The sequence below is a fragment of the Alligator mississippiensis genome, chromosome 5, assembly GCF_030867095.1.
Source record: "Alligator mississippiensis isolate rAllMis1 chromosome 5, rAllMis1, whole genome shotgun sequence".
Classification (NCBI taxonomy): Eukaryota; Metazoa; Chordata; order Crocodylia; family Alligatoridae; genus Alligator; species Alligator mississippiensis.
The window spans coordinates 168,544,207-168,556,227 of NC_081828.1; the positions used below are offsets into that span (position 1 = coordinate 168,544,207).

Consider the following 12,021-nt stretch of genomic DNA (forward strand, 5'->3'; position numbering starts at 1 on the left):
GACTTTACCAGTCTCCCATCTGAAGTCCAGGATTTCTGTTCTGCTGGTAGAATTCCCAGCCCTTCAGTGGATGGTGAATCTAATGAAATCATGATCACTGTTACCCAGAGCACCTCCAATCTTCAGGTCGCCTACCATGTCTTCCCCTTTGGTCAGCAGCAAGTCCAGAGTCGCTTTACTCCTAGTTGGCCCCTCCATAGCCTGTGTCAAGAACAGATCATCTATAGTTGCCAAGAAGTTAGTTGATCTGCTGGAGCTGGCTGAATGGTCTTCCCAACAGATGTCAGGGTAGTTGAAGTCACCCATGACAATCAAGTCTTTAATTCTGGCTGCTTCTGTCAGTTTGCTGTAGAATGCCTGGTCGCTCTCCTCTTCTTGGTAGGGAGGCCTATAGTAGAGTCCTACCATCAGATTCCCTTCTCACGAGCCCCCTTTTATCTTGACCCAGAGGGTCTCAAGGGACTTCCCCCTGCCATCAAATGTAATCTGCAAAGTGTACTGCTCTTTCACATAGAGGGCTACCCCTCCACCCTTCTTCCCAACCCTGTCCTTCCTATAGAACCTGTAGCCCTCAATATTCACTGCCCAGTGACATGTATTGTCCCACCAAGTCCCTGTCAATCCAATGAGGTCAAAGTCCTCATCTGCCAAAAGGAGTGACAGTTCATCCTATTTGTTGCCCATGCTTCTGGCATTTCCATAAAGACAGCTGAGCTCACCCTAGTCATCTCAGGTTTTCTGTCCCTCTGCAAGTGTCTGTGGACATTGGTAGTTATCTGGATGTCCCCTATGTATATATCCTCCTCTGGGTCCTCCTGCTCAAAGGATTTATGCCCAGCAGTGGACTCTTCCCTCGCCCCCACCCCCCCCCCCCCGGGTTTGCCTAGTTTAAAGCCCACTTCAGCAAATCTGCGATTCTTGTGGCAAAGAGCTTTTTCCCTCTGCCTGTGACGTGAATACCATCTCTTGCATGCAGACCAGTGCCATTGAACTGTGTAGGGGTTTAGGTTGTAGCCGTGTTGGTCTAAGGATATAGGCAGACAAGGTTCCTTGGGTGAATTTGATATCTTTTATTAGACCAACCTAAATGGTTGGAGAATAGTTATTAAGCAAGCTTTCGGGTTCAAAAACCCTTCGTCAGGCTAAGGAAGCTGCAGCAGTTGGTGTGTGCTCTTCCTGGACGGAATGAAAAGTAAAGAAGCCAGGGGCTGGGCTGGGCTGGGGAGTCAGTTGCCAGGCAGATTGTAATGTATCAAAATCCAATGTCTGTGTTTAGTCCCTGATCTCTAGTATCCAGCAGGTTGATGAAATGGAGCTCATAGGCTCGTCTCTGGGATGTGTTGTGTAAGTTTCCCTTGAGGATCAGGACTGAGAGATTGGAGAGAGAGTGGCCCTCCTGTGAGAAATGTGCCCCCACCGGTAATTGAGTATTTCTGTCTTTGATGGATTTCCAGTGTGCGTTCATTCTGGTGCGCAGTTGTTGTCTGGTCTCTCCTACATATCTTCCATCAGGGCATTTGGTGCATTGGATGAGGTATATCATATTCCTGGAGGTGCAGCTGTAAGATCCTGGGATGCTGATGGCTCTGTTGTGGGGTGTAGTAATAGTGGGGGTGGTGGAGATGTGGGGGCAGGTTTTGCATTTCTTGTCCTGGCACGGTCTGGATCCTTTTGGTGTGTTCTGGGCTTGAGAAAGTTTGCTTCTGGTGATGAGGTTGGCGAGGTTCGGTGCTTGTCTGAAGGCTAGGATGGGTGGCTCTGGGAAGATCTTTTTAAGAATAGGGTCTTTTTCTAATATGGGTTGCAATTTTTTGAGGATTTTCCGTACAGGTTCAAGGGACAGGTGATATGTCATAACCAGCGGTGTGCGATTTGTGGGTCTTTTTCTTCTGTACTGCAGCAGTTCTTCACGATCCAGACCGTGCCATGACAAGAGATGCAAAACCTGCCCCCACATCTCCACCACCCCCACTATTACTACACCCCACAACAGAGCCATCAGCATCCCAGGATCTTACAGCTGCACCTCCAGGAATATGATATACCTCATCCAATGCACCAAATGCCCTGATGGAAGATATGTAGGAGAGACCAGACAACAACTGCGCACCAGAATGAACGCACACCGGAAATCCATCAAAGACAGAAATACTCATTTATCGGTGGGGGCACATTTCTCACAGGAGGGCCACTCTCTCTCCAATCTCTCAGTCCTGATCCTCAAGGGAAACTTACACAACACATCCCAGAGACAAGCCTATGAGCTCCATTTCATCAACCTGCTGGATACTAGAGATCAGGGACTAAACACAGACATTGGATTTTTGATACATTATAATCTGCCTGGCAACTGACTCCCCAGCCCAGCCCAGCCGCTGGCTTCTTTACTTTTCATTCCATCCTGGAAGAGCACGCACCAACTGCTGAAGCTTCCTTAGCCTGACGAAGGGTTTTTGAACCCGAAAGCTTGCTTAATAACTATTCTCCAACCATTTAGGTTGGTCTAATAAAAGATATCAAATTCACCCAAGGAACCTTGTCTGCCTATTGAACTGCGTACGAAGCAAGCATACCCTATGGATTCAGAGCCCAGATAGGAAAATAAAATGAAATTCTCATTTATTGCAGAGCTAATGAAATAAATAAATAAACAAACCCTTGTGATTGTTAGGACAATCGATTTTGGGGCAGATGAGGTGATTTTTGAACCTCAGGATGGGCAGCAGAAATGCTAAGTATGGGTATAAGTGTTTACAGGATTGGGGTTTTCCTACTCCATTCCTTCCACTGAAAACTTTGGAGGGGAGGGAGATTAATTGGCTTGTAAAGGTGAAGAACACAGAGTTCAGATGCTCTTTCTAGACAAACTGCATTAGAGCTGCATGAGCTTTTGTAAGCCGCAGGTGGCTTCATCAGATTCAGCTGTGAGCCTGGGGTCACACCAGCCGGTCCTATCCTGTGAAACCTGTGGCCCCAAGGGGCCCTGCAACTAAGAGGCCCCCTACGTCCGCTGCTTACCATCCCCTGCCACCACCAGCTTCTTGGGGTCCCCAAACTATTTCTTCCAGGGAGCCCCAAAAAATTGTGGTCTGCCCTGTATCTGATTTAGAAGACAATCCTTTAGACTGAGGCTGCTGCCTCTCTGTCAGTGTAAAGCACAGTGCGAGAAAAGAAGGGGAGAAACACATACAGCCGAAACAACAGCAGCTGGAGGCTCCCAGCCCAGGGCTGCGCCGAGGAGCTCTCGCTCCTCCCCCTGCATCGTCCATCGCACGCGTCCGCAGCCACTCCACTGAGCCTACGCATGCGCCATCAGCCCCATCTTCCCCGGCACGAGCACGCGCCGTCTCCTCCTCGGGCCCTACGCCCCGCACCCTGAGGGTGTCTCACCTGCTGCCTGTTCCCTGATAAGGACTGCAGGCCTCGGAAAGGCAAGCTTGCGCAGAGGCAGCCTAGCCGAGCTCCACCCCAAGCGAGTCTAGCGCGGACGGTGTGGGTGTCGGACCCGGTGGCGGCGGCCCGGCGCAGGCAGCCTCGTAGTCAGCTTCATCCGGGCGGCGGCTGCAGGGGCGGAGCGCGCTAGGGGGCCTCTGGTGACATTGGGCCTGGGCCGCGACGCGAGGAGGACGTGACAGCTTGCGAGTAACGACCGCCGAGCCCGGTGCACAGCGACGCCGCCACCATGTTCAGCCTTATGGCTCGCCACGCCCGCAGGCACCCGAGCGTGAGTAGCGGGTCCCCGCGGCTCCCTCCCGGGGGACGGGCAGGGCTGGTCCGCGGGCGCCTTGCGGCATCTCCGCTCCCACCGCATGTTGCTATGGCGCTCGCTGGGGGCGGGGCCTCCGGCGACTAACGTGTCCTTCCCTCGTGCCCTAGTTGCTCCCGCTCTTCTTGTTCATCGGATGCGGGGGCGTCGGCGCGGCCCTCTACCTCCTGCGCCTGGCGGTCTCTAGCCCCGATGTCTGGTAGGTGCCGCACACATCACCCCCTCGCCCAGGCTCCACGCCTCCTCCGCAGGCCGTGCGCGGTCGTGTCCGCTTTGGGCCGGGCCGGGCCTGGCCTGGAGGGGTCGGGTTCGGGTTCGGGTTCGTGCCTTGGAGACTCCTCTCCCCTATAATGTATATCGTGCTTCAGGTCAAATTAGCCAAATCAGTTTCAAATCAAACCGATTGAGCCGAACGTGATCGTTCCAAAGCCGTATGGATTGAGCCGGCAGAACTCGATTGTTCTAAGGGCCGTGTGTGCTGCTACAGCTGGCGAACAACCTCCCTCCCAGACTCTCACCCTGGGACTTCAGATACTCCCAAATCTGCTGGCAGGCATCCTTCATGCAGTCCCAAGCTTGGGGTCTTGGGAATCAGATGTCCCCTGCACTTGATCTTACTTGATCTCTGAGCCAAAGGATGGGCTGTTTTTCACAGTGGCAAAACAGCTTGTGATGGTCACTTTTGGGAGCCGCACCACTTGTTGATGTAGAAATACCTTGTGCTGATGGTGGCTGGTGCTGCAATGATGATAAAGCAGTGACTGTGCTCCACAGCCATTGAACAAAAGAAATGATGATGATGATCATCATCAACATGTCTTGATCTTGTTTCTACTAACAGTGGTATGGATGATCGCTCTGACATTTTTCTCTCTCTTTCTGACAGCTGGGACAAAAAAAATAACCCTGAGCCTTGGAACAAACTGGGTCCCACTGACCAGTACAAAGTAAGATGCGTTTAGAAAACAGGATGTGCATATGCATGGTACCAGTCATCTGGTATTTATTTCAGAGATCCCTGATATTGCGCTATTAATTATAGAGAAATGGGGCAAGGAGGAGGAATTTTACTTACTCTTCTGTCCTGGGCTTGTTTGGCCCAAAGACAAATAGTGGGTTGAATTGGAAAGCTGAATTAGGCAAAATGTAAGCATTAAAATAAGACAGACAGACTGGCTGACTCCCTGCCAGAATGTTACCTTGTTTACTTAGACAAAGTAAGCTTAGGGTTGGAGAAGGTTGAGTTTTAAGTATTGCTTTGTTTACTTTGCTGCTGTTAACAGGTTTCCAGTTCCCTCCCACAGAACAGTAGTGCTCAAATAGCTAAATGCCTGTGGGAGGGCACATTACTCGCACATAGTAGGTGCCAGTGCTAGTCAAGGCAGAGAGATTTCACTAAACTCAAAATTGACCCCAAAACTGTGTTGCTGATAAGTAAGTACATACAATGGAACTATGCTATTTTGATTTAACAATACAGCGGGTACTCTATCAGAGGATAGGAAATCTTTTGCAGTATTCTCCATTTTTTTTTTTTTAAAGGACCCAGGGTCCCAATATTTTGTACAAATTAAAGCTTATTTAATGGTGTTGCATGTAATGTCTGCCCCTCATTTCGTTTGTTTTCGAACTTTGGGACTGTAGGCATAGCTTGGAGGTAAAGCATTCCCAAGATTTACAAAACAAGCCACTTAGATGGGATAAGCAGTATGCTTGGAAGGAAGGGTTCTCAATCTTTCCTATGTTGTTGAATGGGTCCAGAAGTCTTTGGTGTTACCAGATTTTTTTTTTTTTTTCCTTTGGTTCCTTCTCTTTTTTTTTTACTCCACTGTATGAGAACAGCATGAGATAAATCTAGCTTTAACTAGTGGTACAATGTATAGAATATTAATTTAGCACAGGCGCTACAATTAGTTTTATAAAGCGCCTTCAACACAGTCCTGTAGATGCAAAATATTATTTCTTAGCTTACTTGCATCTAGAAAGTTCCTTGTGATAGGATAATCCACAAACATCCTTGCTTCACTACTTTTTCAGTTGGGCCAGCTATGTGGTTGGGATAAAGCTTAACAAACTTTGGAAAACAAGGCATTCTTCATCAGGGTTGCTTTGATAATAGTAGTGGATTCTGGGGCTATTTAACTTGCTAAGTTTTAATAATGACTGACAACAGAAATCAAATTATCCAAAACCAAATGCATATGGTCACTATTTTCAGTATAGCATTTGGCATTTTCCTATGCTTACTAAAAGAAAATAACTAATATTGAAACTTTTGTATGACTGCATTCAACATATTATACTTTATCATCAGTGTGCTTAGTAACTGTCTTCTAGATGAACCAAACTCGCATTCCCTGGGCACGTCTACAGGTGCCTATTAATATGTAGCATTAAGCTACCTATTAGTTTATGTGGTGTCTACATGCACACTGCTGCCTTTTCTACCCCACAGCAGGTTATGTACATGGTAGTTGTATTTACAAGTACTGTCCTGCTGCAGAGTAAATTTTAGTTTACTTCAGCCTAATAGAGGCACACATGTAGACACCCAGGCATTTACTATGGAGCTAATTAGTTGACTGTGCAGTAAACATCTTGTATAGATGCGCTTTCTTTTTATTTGATACTAATAGCATGACATAAGTTGTTCCTGTCTTTAAATAGTATGACTTTGTATAGCATTCCGAGCCTGTCCTGGGACAAGCAACAGAAACTTCCATGTTGACCGTATTTGGTTCTGTTTACCCTCAATATTTTCCAGTGGCGTAACTAAAGCAATTCTGTGCGCTGTGGAAACTGAATGAGGGAGGGAGTGTTAGCATAATATCGACTAGCAATTGTGTGAGGAACTTGCTAGCCAATGTAAAGAAAAACATTTTTTTCCTTTAAAACGGCTCTTGAGGAAAATTGGTTGAGGAAGGCAGTATGTCTGCAATATTAAGATGCAGAATTCAAAGATTATACTGGAAGCAGAATTGAAAGCTGTAGTTAAAGTATTTATGCAGCCTTAATTTCCTAAGCTTGGCTTCTGTTCAAAAATGACTTTAATAGATAAAATGGTTTCATTCAGTTTATATATTATAGTTCCAGACTCTTAACCTCTTTCACTTTTTTTTTTTTTTAACTGCAAAAATGAATTGTGTATGTGCAACTATGCAGTTAAAAAACCAACCATGGATCCCAACCCCATAAGACAGAGGTTGGTAACCATTTAAAGCAGCAGACTGGATGCTTGTGACCATGCTGTTGCCATGGGTTGCCAATCCCCTGCTACTCCAATCTTTTCCCTGCTCTGCCCCCCCCCCCCAACTTACTGGGTGCTGCTTAAAACCCTGATGAACACCAGCAAAGTTAGCAGTGAGGGCACAGAACATGAGGCTTTAATTTGCTTCCTCCTGCCATCACCAAATCAGGCCTTCATGGATGGATCTAAGCTCTTCACAGGCTCAATTTTGGTCTGTGGGCCTTCTGTTGCTGACCCCTACTCTGAGCTGATTTGAACTGGCAGAACCCTCAGTCATGCCATCCAAGTCAGTGGGCTCTGCACAGGCACAAGTCTGCCTGCATAATTGGCTAGGAAGTTCAAGACCTCTGTGAAGACCCTGAAGCATGATTTGATGCTTAGTCTTTTGACACAAATTGCTGTATATGTTTTTCTTGTTGAAAAAAGCTTAATGTATCGGTCAGATGTTTGTCTCTTATTCCCAGTATTTTAGGTTCTAGGACTGTTATGTCTTTTTGGTTGCAGCTTTTCACTTTTGTACTCAAGAACTGAATTACTTATTCTGACTTTTTACAAAAAAACTTCTTTGGGCAAAGAAAAAGCCTGGAAGGCTTTACCTGTACTTTTAAGTTGAATAATATCAAGGTGCGGAATGGGTATTATAATACCCTTTTAACTGTAAGGGTTACTGCTGCTGCTCTTGTTCACTTTTTCAGTTGCAGTAAAATGTGCTTACTATCTAACTCAGTTTTACATTCTTAAACATGTTTTACCTGGAGGACACGCTTGGCCAGAACTTTGAAGTTGTGCTTGACTGACTTGTTACTGGATTTAACCTTTATAATGGAAGCTGAAAGACCAAATGAAACTTCTGTGTGGTACCATCCTGTGTTTTACAACTTCTCTAAATCATGCTTTGAATGATTCCTGTACCAGCCATTCCTTCCCCCTTCTTCCCCCGCCTTATTTTCATTCCAGAACAAATCCTCACTTGTATTAAGGATATCACGATTACAAAAATCATCCCTCGTTTTATGTGCTTATAATACATTAACAAAAACATTTACAGTAGTTGTCAATAAGACAGTCTCAAAAGAAGGAAATAATACATTATTTCCCCCATTTAAAGTTAACCCCTGAATGATTGGATCTTTTTAGCTGCTTCCTTACCATACCATGTTTATAAAGGAAAGCAGGACAACCTTCTACCTCTTCCAAATTTGCTGTATTTTCATTTGTAAAGGCCTTAATCCTAGGGACAGGAAGAGTGGATTCTAGAGATTCTTAGTAGGCCACAACTGTAGAACTACTAGCTTGCTTTTTTCCAGATAAAATAAATTTGAAGGTTCTTGTAGCAAAATAAAACAAGGAAATGATTAAAAAAAAGAGAACCTAAACCTTCAGTATTTCTAAATTACAGGTTTATTTAAGAGCACAAAGATCTAATAAAAATCTGTCCACTTGACTACAGTAAATATTTTAAAGAAATGAGTAATAGGTTGCATATCTAATCTCTCTTCTTGCCTTAATTTGAACTTTTCAGTATGTATGCACTCAAGTCAATTTCTGATGAATCCTCCTCTTTTTTTCTTTTAGTTCTTTGCGATTAATGTTGACTACAGTAAACTGAAAAAGGAGCGTCCTGACTTCTGAAGGATATTCTCCCTTTACAAGCTGCACAGAACCAGAGGTCTTCCGGAAGCTGTCCGCACAAGTGATATACTTAATCATCCAGGAAATGTTAATTAAGTTTGCCTCACACTGCACTTAATCATGTATTGGAGAGTAGCTTGTTGGGGCTTAATAAATGTCTGAAACTTGAAGTGTCTAGTACCATTACTTTTGTAGAATAAAGTCCTGCTGCCGATATCATTTGCTTGCTCCAAATGTTCAGCAACATAAAACTTGCATTTCTGTTTACTTTAAAATAATTTACTCCCCCTCCTGGATAATAGGGCCTTAAATAATACTGAATTTTGTTGTAAACACCACTTTTTATTTTGCTTACTCAGCCAATAGAATATTCTTGCTGTGTTCTTTACTAGCGACAAACTCAATCTCCGTTTTCAGTGCAGGTATATTGACTGAATCTTATTTATGGTCTTATTCTGGATTGTCATTAATGTGAGAGAGGAAAATGTAACTTGCAATCACACATTTGGGGCAATTGTGTTTGTCAGATGACTGTCGTTACTTCTTTATAGAAATATAAAAGGCCTCTCTAAATAAAGTTCTCTTTTGTCTGACCTGGAAATCCCTGGACGTTTTCAAGAAGGTTCTCATGAATCTCCATTAGATTGTAGTTACAATACTTAAAAGCTACCTGCACTTGCCCCTCTGAATGCTCTGCAATTATTGGGTCTTGCCATTTTTACCTCTGATATGGAACTATGACTTGGGTCCTTGACTGCAGTATTCCCTGCATACCTCAGCAGGCTTATACCAGGCTTGCTGCTTGTATTTCACCCACGCTGGAGCTTTGACTATAAATGGTGGTCAAGGCAGCCTTCTCCAGCCAACATTGTTTAACCTTAACATTTAGGCTTCATAGGTAATATTTTTGTTTGCCACAAGATGGTACATGTATGCTATATCAAAGGACCCAGGGGAGGCCTCCCTGGGTACTCTTATTAGTGAACAATCCAAATATTGGGAAAATGGGTTGCTGTTTGAAGACATTTTACTCTTCCTATTTTAAAGCAATGAAGTACTTCTATTGTAAACCACTTGCAACAAATGCAGAATCCATGTATTACTTCAGAGTAGTTCCATGCTTTGTGCAGTAGTTGTGATGCATATTTCACTCCTAAGACAAAATATGCATGCTAAAACTTGTAAATAAGCACACACAACCACATACAAGCTGACCAAACAACAGAGAATTTAGCAAGGAAAGTGAGGAAGATGTTTGGTCTTTAATCTTCAGTCTTGGGTTTATATCCAGATATTGCATATCTACAATAGTAGATCTGTTTGTCTAAAGGCTCAAGCCCTAATCTGGGAAGATATGTAGGTGGTTTCACTGAAATGTCAGGATTGTTTGTGATTTGAGTGTTTAAATTCCTAGAACTAGGAACCCAGTTTTATGCTTTCTAGAATGGGGTATGGCTAAAGTTGAGTGTCCTTTGTTCCTAGGCTATTGAATGGGGGAGGGGAAGGGGTTCTTATTCTCTTAAATACATTTTTTTTATTAGTGAACATGCATAAAAAGTAGATTTTGTACTTGATGCTCCCTTCAACAACAGATTATTGTGAATTTAACTCTTCACAAGAAAACAACATTTACCATACATTTTCCAGAGAGATTATTGGTATTTGTTCCTTTTTGTTGTGCAGGCCAGATGTGTTATTTTTATATGCTTACATCCAACTTGTTTGTGGGCTTTAATTTTAATTTTGGATTGTTACAAGATGAAAGCTAGTTGACATTCCAAAACTGTTTCCAAAGCAGCTTTAATTATTAAATCACTTAAGAGGAAAAAAATCTTGTTGCAGTTTGCATCCTTTGGCACATGTTATAAGGAGTTACTATGAAATATGTCTTGCTATTCTTTTAAATTTGCTAAACTATGCATCTTTATATGCCTTTTGGGAGGCATGTTCTATCCTTGCCAAGCCCTAATGGTACTCATATACCCTTATGAATTAGAACAGTGTGGTAAAAACACTTATGCTACCTAAATGGAAACCATATTGCTAGTTTTAGCTACTAATTAAAATTACTAATGAGAAGTATTTCTTACAGTTTTCCAATAATTTTATAGTTGAAACATACCAATATATATGGATCTGACCTGTACAGAGAAGTCTAGATTCAAAGTTAATTAGCATTAGTTATTTTAATGTATTTTTTGTGTCTGATGAACCATTTCCATGAGCTATTTTAAGGTACTTAAATTATAATGGAAAATTGCATAATGGCATTAATATAGTAAGTATAATTAGAAATTTCCTCTACTCAGAGTATATGCCAGGTAATTCATATGCCTAGATGCATACATAAAATAGTGAAACTACCTAATTTCATTATGAAAATTACTTTGATTAAGTTTACTGTGAATGTACTCTGATAAACACTTGTGAATTTGATGTGCAGAACCAAGAAGCATAATGGCTTAAGTCGTGGTGATATTACTGGAATATCACACTAAGCATATATATTTATAAAATTACTGCTATTAGATTTGATTTAAACTACATTTAAGCAACTTACTAATGGATACGCAAATTATATCTTACCTGCATCATCAAGCAATCACTGGTTTTTTTCCTGATAGGTAGCTATAACAGCTACGTGTAGGATGAATTAACCATTGCTGTATAACAGCTGTCATCTCTAGGAGTTTACTAAGACTAGGGTTAGAAGTTAAATTACCTAGGCTAGTATAATCCAGTATAAGTGATGATCTGAAACCAGTTCAAATCTATAACACAACAAAAGTTCAGTGCACATATAAACTGTTTTCAACATGGCCAAAATCCATTTAAGATGCACCTGGATGGAGGCAGTATCGGATTGAACTGTTTTAGGTTAAATCAGTATATTTAACTTCTGTCCCAGATCCCATCCAGGTACAAGTTAACGCACAGTCCCTCAGCATTTCAGGATGCTTTGCACCTCTCCTGTGAACCCTTCCTTGCAGGGTGGTTGGGCTATCCTTGGCCCAAGCTGTCTGCTCCAGAAAAGCAGCGAGACATGCTGTAGCACCTACCCCCACCACCCTCCCCCAGCTTCTGGCCTGGGCCACTGCAGGCATATGGCTGCATTTTTTGAGTTAAAAGTCAGTGTCTGTTCACTTGCTTATCGGTTCAATCTACACGGTTTAGACTAACCTGTGAAGATTGAATCAGTCCAGCCTTGGGCTTTTTGGCTGTCTGTACTTAGCCCCTGAACTAGAGTTGAAAGATAGACTTGAGTTTAATTTTGTAGTCCCTAATCTTTACTACCTAATGGACTTAACAATCTAATATAACTATTTAGGCTCTGATGCAATGTTTGGGGAGAGTTGGGTACCCAAAAAATGGATCC

At 43.1% G+C, this 12,021-nt stretch overlaps 1 protein-coding gene across 1 annotated transcript; it reads left to right on the top strand.

Annotated features, from left to right (window-relative positions):
• The first annotated feature begins 3,588 nt into the window (after positions 1 to 3,588).
• Positions 3,589 to 8,815, top strand: NDUFA4 (NDUFA4 mitochondrial complex associated). The gene is made up of 4 exons (XM_019498037.2): positions 3,589 to 3,724; positions 3,877 to 3,965; positions 4,653 to 4,713; positions 8,589 to 8,815. The coding sequence occupies exons 1-4, from the start codon at positions 3,683 to 3,685 to the stop codon at positions 8,643 to 8,645; spliced, it is 249 nt and encodes an 82-aa protein (XP_019353582.1). The 5' UTR covers positions 3,589 to 3,682; the 3' UTR covers positions 8,646 to 8,815.
• Positions 8,816 to 12,021: the final 3,206 nt, after the last annotated feature.

Excerpts from the sequence above, each read along its gene's own strand:
- NDUFA4 (XM_019498037.2), top strand. The coding sequence starts at position 3,683 with ATGTTCAGCCTTATGGCTCGCCACGCCCGCAGGCACCCGAGC. Across the intron at positions 3,725-3,876 it reads ACGCCCGCAGGCACCCGAGC|TTGCTCCCGCTCTTCTTGTT; the intron begins GTGAGTAGCGGG and ends CTCGTGCCCTAG. Across the intron at positions 3,966-4,652 it reads GTCTCTAGCCCCGATGTCTG|CTGGGACAAAAAAAATAACC; the intron begins GTAGGTGCCGCA and ends TCTTTCTGACAG.